This window comes from Taeniopygia guttata, chromosome 19, assembly GCF_048771995.1.
Source record: "Taeniopygia guttata chromosome 19, bTaeGut7.mat, whole genome shotgun sequence".
NCBI classification, from domain to species: domain Eukaryota; kingdom Metazoa; phylum Chordata; class Aves; order Passeriformes; family Estrildidae; genus Taeniopygia; species Taeniopygia guttata.
The window spans coordinates 7,128,491-7,135,300 of NC_133044.1; the positions used below are offsets into that span (position 1 = coordinate 7,128,491).

At 52.8% G+C, this 6,810-nt stretch overlaps 1 protein-coding gene across 2 annotated transcripts in view; it reads right to left on the minus strand.

Moving 5' to 3' along the window:
- Positions 1 to 6,566, minus strand: part of ATP2A3 (ATPase sarcoplasmic/endoplasmic reticulum Ca2+ transporting 3) — a 51,580-nt gene extending 45,014 nt beyond the window's left edge. The window contains exon 1 of one of the 2 annotated variants that reach the window (XM_030288253.4): positions 6,332 to 6,565. In XM_030288253.4, the coding sequence (XP_030144113.4) occupies positions 6,332 to 6,449 (118 nt within the window). In that variant the 5' untranslated portion in view covers positions 6,450 to 6,565. Of the gene's footprint in view, positions 1 to 6,331 lie in introns of both variants that reach the window. The other variant, XM_072937270.1, reaches the window with a different exon arrangement.
- Between the last annotated feature and the right edge of the window lie 244 nt (positions 6,567 to 6,810).

The window sequence follows — 6,810 nt, forward strand, 5'->3', positions numbered from 1 at the left end:
CTTCTGATAATCATGTATTTTTACCTGGTAACTGAGACCATGAGTGCCAGAAAACATCACCATGCTCAGCTCCTGGTCCACATCTCACTTCCAGTGCCTCCCCTCTGGAACTTTTCCAGCCCATTTTACTGCACTACCCCACATCCCAACAGCCAGTCCAGCAGAAAACAGCCTCAGGTCTGTTTCTCACTGCTCTTGACCAGCAGAGAGAAGCAAGGGACTGAGCAAGGGTCTGCCTAAGTGTCCTGATGGGCTTTTCCCATTGAAAATAGTGAGTAGGAATTAAAGAGCACCCTTGTGCAATGTGAGCACCCACATGCCCAGAATTACCTACCCACAGAGGTTTGTTATTCTGCTTTTAATGCCCTAATACCCCACGGAATACAGCCCAGGTGTTGCTCTTAACTTCTCAGTCCTTCTTTCAATAGCCCTGACTGATTTAATTAAAACATTAATGGGGATGGAGCATCCACTGACCCCCCAGGTGAGCTTGATGGACCAAGAGGAGGGTTTTGAGGCTGGTCCAGCCTCAGCAATGCCTCAGAGGGAGGAGCCCCTTCCCCAGGAGTGGGGCAGCACCAGCTGGGAAAAAGGTACAGGATGCAAACACTCAACATTTGGCTCATAGCTTACAAAAAATAACCATAATAAAACCCCCCAACAATATCTTAGAGGGGTCTCAGCATCCCGAACTGACTCTGCAAGCATTGTGTGTGGGAGAAAAATCAAAGCTGGCTCCTCCAGAGGTTTGAGCATACAAAAAAGCATCAAACCACCTCATTTTTCAGGACTATGACAACAGAAGCACCTCGGGGCTGCCAGCAGCCCTGTGAGGTTCCTGATGCCCTTTGGTGGCCAGTTCAGGTTCCTGATGCAAACCACAGGACAGCCCTGGGAATGCTGCTCTAAAGGGAGTTTTGGAGGATCAGCCACGGCCTCGAGTGCTGCACAGGGCAGCTGCCACCACCAGAAACAACAGCCACCTGCTTTGAGTCACTTGGAAGTGTCCCTTGCTCATCCCTGAGCCTTGCCCAGCCCTGCTTTGTGCCAGCATTTGCACCCCTGGCCCCTCTTCAGGGATGTACCATGGGGTCCGTGCCAGAGGCATCACCTGGGCTGTGGCTGTGCCAGGACAGAGCCAACCCACAGCCAGGAGCCTCCTGTTCTCACACCATCCCTTTGGCAGGAGCAGATCAAACGCAGAGTGAAAAGGCAGCAGCTTGGATGCTTCTCAAAAATTCAAATTCTCCTTGGGAGGAAGAAAGCAACAGCAGGCATGGAGAGAGGCTTTTTACTCAAGAAAAATGGGTTTGAGGGAAGCTTTATGAAGGGAAACTTACTTGCAACATAATTATCAATAGGATTTTTCAGGGATTTACCCAGGGGGGGGATGACCACAGAAATGGAACACTTCAAATAAGATCTGGAGGTCAAAAAAAGCTTAAAACATGCAGAAATACCAATGGTGCTGAAATGGCAAAGAGCAGAGGTGTGACTTTGTGGTGATGGCAAGTATGTATGGCTCTAGGATGGCCAAACACTCTTGGCTGACAAAAGAGACACCTAAATTACTGGGGAAAAGGATTATCCTGGGAGAAGGAGGGGGATCCTGCTGCTAAAGGTGTTTTTGGAGGACATGTTCCAGCCCCTTACTGGAAGCAGCACACCCCAAGCCAGCATCTGGGCATCCACAGTGCATCCAGCTCCTCTTAAATCAGTGTTTTGTAGCACCAGCTCTACCACCCCCAGCTTTAAAACCAGCAATGGATTAAAAATATTCATGAAATAACACTTGTGCCACAAGGCAGACCAACCCCAGGGGTAAACACAAGACCTGCAGGCACAATCCCTTCTCCCACAGCAGAGTTTCTGTGTCTTCTTGCCCTGCAAATCTTCCTTCCCTGGTTGCTGCAGCATTTAGACAGGAGATGTCAGTTTTTCTGAACATTGCTCTTGATTCACAGTGTTTTTTAAAGGTAGGTGTGAATGCAGGTAACCTCAGAGGATGGCACAGAGATGAAAATCCCAAGTTTCCCTGTCAATTACGAAAACTTTGTGTAGTCTCTCCCCAGATTTGAAGGCACTCTCAAGGTTTGAATGCCTCAGCATGTCTCCTCAGGGAAAGGATTTGGAGGAGGAGAAAAAAAAACCCCACAACCCGTAGCATGTTTATGAATCAGACTGTTCAGCGTGTGTTTCGGGGGCGGAGAAGGTGGGCGATGCTCAGAGGAACAGAGCGCGGAGTTTGATGAGTCAGAAAATGCTGCTTTTCCTCTTCTCGCTGCCACCTCAAATACTTCAGCGTGAAATAGAAATTTTATTTCTTTTTTTTTTTCTTTTTATTATTGTCAAGAGAGAGCTGGAGCATAACCTTGGCTCGTTAGCAACCGCCAGCAGCTAATTCCACGTCAAGCCCCGCGCCGCAGGCGGAGTACACGCAGACACACGCGTGTGCCGGCACACGCATCCTGGGAAGAGGATGCAAATAAATCACAGATCAGTGGTGTTTCTAGCAAAACAGGGGCTCAGATGCGTGCTCATGCCTTGAGAACAAGCCTTGGTGGCTTTGAGGAGAGGAGCAGCACAGCCCAGGCTGGATTTGGGCTGGGGGATGTCTTCTCCTCCCGCCCATGCGTAGGGGAGAATCCACACAAAGATTTGGGGATCCTGGTGAGACACACAGAGGTGTGGTGGGGAAAACAAGCAAATTTGCTGGTGGGCTTTGAGCTGAAGCAGTGCTGAAGCTGGTTTGAGCAACACTTAGCCACAGCCACGTTGCAGCTTCAGCAAGGCGTGGGATCTGCAGAGCACGGGCGCCGTGCGGGCAGGATGGGTGAGCCCCCAAGGGGGGCGGATGGGCAGGATGGTCCTGCCCAGCTGAGTTTCCAACCACAGCAGGGCCTCTGCTTCAGAGTCAGAGGAGATGAAACACAAGATGAGATAAACACCCCTATGCTGAAGCCTCGAGTTTGACTCTGCTGACATTCACAGCCCATTTAGGTTACCGATGGAGCAAATAAAATTATGCATACACATTAATGGCAGCAATATCCTGCCTGAAATGTACGCTCATTTGCACTCAGAAATCCATTTAGAAGAGATAAATCAGAGCTATATTTAAAACAGAAAAATCACTTGTCTGTCCACAAAGCAACTCCTGTTTACGTCTGTTGTTCCTTGGCAAAAATCAAGTAATTTCCAGGGAAATTGTGCCCCTGGTTTTACATTTAGGAAGGGTGCATGCCCGTACCCTCCTGCTCAGTCTGTTATAAATAACAGATGTGCATTTGGTTATTTTTGTTTGTTTGGGATTTTTTTTAAGTTTTGTGGTCTAAAAGCAACATGTGGAGCTTAGGACGGGATGAAGTATAGGGAAGCACCTGCCAAGCACATGTGAGACATCCAAAGCATTTATTAATTAAAATTGACTTGGGAGATTCAGAATTGCCATGGTGAGACCTAAATGTTCTGCGGCTTCTCCAGTTTCCTTGGCAAATGAAAAGCCATGCTGACAGCACTGATGACAGAGCTGAAACGAGAACACAAGCTCTTCCTAATGGAGAAATATCTTCTTCCACTCCAGTAATCTGTACCACACTGCTTGGCTCCCCAGCCACGAGCTGGAGATACCAAATAATCAGTATTGCTCTCTGCTTCCTCCTGCAAATGTGTTTGTGAGTACTGGATCTGAAAAAACAATTTTAAGCTCCAAAAGAATACCGCCCCCCCCAAAATAAAATAATTTTATATCAGTCACACCAATGATGGCTGCTTCTCACTTAACGTCAGAGCTCGTTGCAGCTCGTATTTTTTTAAATGCAATAAAAAAGCAGCAGCCAGCAGCTCTATGAAGCATGTCAGGAGGCAGATTTTCAGAAAGATGATGTATTTTAGATTGTGATTCACGACCACAGTGGCAGTTTAGAGATCAAGATTAGAAGGAAATGAATGAATGTGAGACAGGAGGGTGCAAAAATGAAAGTAGCTGGAGCTTAAGGCCTGCTCTGCACTTCGAGCCACACAAGATTTTTCTTCCCCTTCTGTGCGAGCTCAAACAAGTCACCAAACTGCCCCACACTTCTGCTGCTAGAGTTTAATTTAAACCTAAACTGAAATGCAGTTTAATACAGCCTATCTCCAAGCCCAGCTCGTTGTTCCAAGCTGCTCCCTTGTGGCACCCTCACCCCAAGCAGCTCTCCCAAACAGGACACTCCAGGGTATCCCAGCACAGCCAAGGAGGTTGGTGCCTGCTGCCACAACACAATCTGCAAGTTCTCACCATGCTGGAAGAAAACACCATTTTTGCTTAAAACCAAGGTTTTAAGCCAAGCAAACAACACAGGTCCCTATCTGCATGGTTTTAAGCTGTTCTAGACTGTCTGTGTCTCATTTGCACCATGAGAAAAATGTAAATACTGCTCAGAAATTGCAGAAGTTCAGAATTATTAAAAACCTTCGACCACATTTCACTGAGGGCTGCACTGCCCACATTGCTGCTCTCAACATTCAGGCACATCACTGCGAGCTGTGCTGGGAAGGTGAAAGACACAGGGCACCCCAAAGTCAGCAGCTCTTGTGAACCAACAGCCTGTGAGAAACCCAGTGCTGGAGGGCATGGGAAACAAAACTGCCAAGTGAAGAGAGTACAGAGCCACTGCTTGCAAAAGGAGGAAGCAAAAAGAAAAAAAAAAAAAATTGAAGGCAAACTAATTGCCACCACTAACCCTTTGCTCTGCACCTACGTCACAGCTCTGAGCTCCCTTTTTCAAGGCAGAGCCCGGTGGCACTGAGCAGCCAACGTGACTCAGTGATGATGATTCACTTGGGCAAACAGAGGGACAAAGCCACCAGGAGTCCCACAGTGGTGATGCCCATGGGTGACACCCTGCTGCACAGCACAGACCAGCCCTCTGCCACATGCTCCTGGGGGCCAGGGCATGGCACAGAAATTGGCTGCAGTTATACCCTGCAACCAGACCAGCCACCTGTTTGCTAAGGTGTTAAGGATGTATTTTGTGTATAAAGATGTATTCTGCCTTCAGCCCCCAAAGCAGAGGGACTCCTCCCAGTTAACCAGACAGGTCCCCAGCTGCCCTTCTCCAAAATCAAGCCTAACAGGAGCAGATGTGGTGCTCCATTGCTTGCAGCTTGTGCAGGTGCTCCATGGCAAGAGCTCCAAGCACAGCCCTGACCATGCTGGCTCAGGGAACAGAGCTGAAGCTGCCTGGGACAGGGAGCACTGGTGGGATGGGGGGACCTGAGCACAGCTCAGCACAGGACAGCTGCCCACAGAGCTGGAGGAGTCACAGCCCTCTGATCCCACCTAACAAACAGAAATGCAGACAGCAATCCTGCCAGCACCTACTCAGGCTTTCCTTAGCCTCATCCGTGAGGATCAAGCAAAAAGCAGACGCAGCAAGCTCCAACCCAGGAGAGTTTACACACTGATCTCCTTGCAGAAGTTTGAGAAGGGACTCACTGCTCCAAAGGACTGGAGCAAACCACCCTAAACCTCTCCTGTCTCCCATGCGGAGTTAACGCCTGACCTCGGTCACAGCCTGAACAAAGCCACCCTAAAATCACCTGGGTAGGTCCAGACACCGCAGCCAGCCCCTCCTGGGCACCCCGAACGCTTTCAAAACACAAAGTCCCCTTCTCAGTCCCGGGAGGATGGCCAGCTGCCCGCAGAGGGTCCCCGGGTCAGTGTGACAGTGACACCGGCGGGGCCGGACACGGACCGTGCCCCCAGCACCGCTCCCGGTCCCGCAGCAGCACCCGCAGCCAGGGCTGGGAAGGGGCGAGCGACATCCCCCCGCCAGGACACCTCTCACGGCTGTTCTGGGGCGTCCCTCTGTCACCCGCAGCCAGGAGACCTTCCCCTCTTTCCTTCCTGGTAGCAAGATATCGCTGTCCCTCCCCGCTTGCTGTCACTCCGCCAGCGGAATTAACACCCCGCTAATTGCCGACGTTCCTGGCCGCTCGAACCCGCAGTAATTAGCCTTTAATGAAAGCCGATAAACATTGCCCTAATCAACAGGTGTCCCGCGGCACATCCCCACCGCTCCTCCGCGCAGCCGGGGCCCGGAGGATGCTCCGGGGGACACCCAAGCAGCACCCCGGACCCTTCGGGTACCGGCGGGAGGATCCCGCTCCACATCCCCATCCCGGCGGGGAGGCTCCGGGTCCACATCCCGATCCCGGTACGGAGGATCCCGGTGCACATCCCGGTCCCGATAGCGAGGGTGCCAGCCGGGATGCCGGTGTCCCGTTAGCGCTGCCCCATCCCACCCCCGCCCCGCATCCCACGGCGATCCCGCGGCGCCGCACTGACCATTGGGGCCGTACTTCTCCCGGTTGCGGCGGACCTGCTCCGGGCTGAGCCCGCAGCTCTCGCTGACCCCGAAGCGGCGGAGCACGTCGAGCACGGGGATGCTGTGCGCCGCCTCCATGCCCCGGCCCGGGGGTGCTGGCCGGGGGCGCAGGAGGCACACGGGGCGCCGCTCGCACGGCGATGCCTCCGCACCTCTCCGCCCGCCCGGCGCCGGGCCCGCCCCGGCACCGCCCCGGGACAGCCCCGGTACCGCCCCGGTACGGCCCCAGTACCGCCCGGACACAGCCCCGGCACCGCCCCGGGACAGCCCCGGTACCGCCCGGTTACAGCACCGGCACCGCCCGGATACAGCCCCGGTACCGCCCGGATACAGCACCGGCACCGCCCCGGTACCGCCCGGATACAGCACCGGTACCGCCCCGGTACAGCCCCGGTACCGCCCGGATACAGCCCCGGTACCGCCCAGATAACAGCCCCGG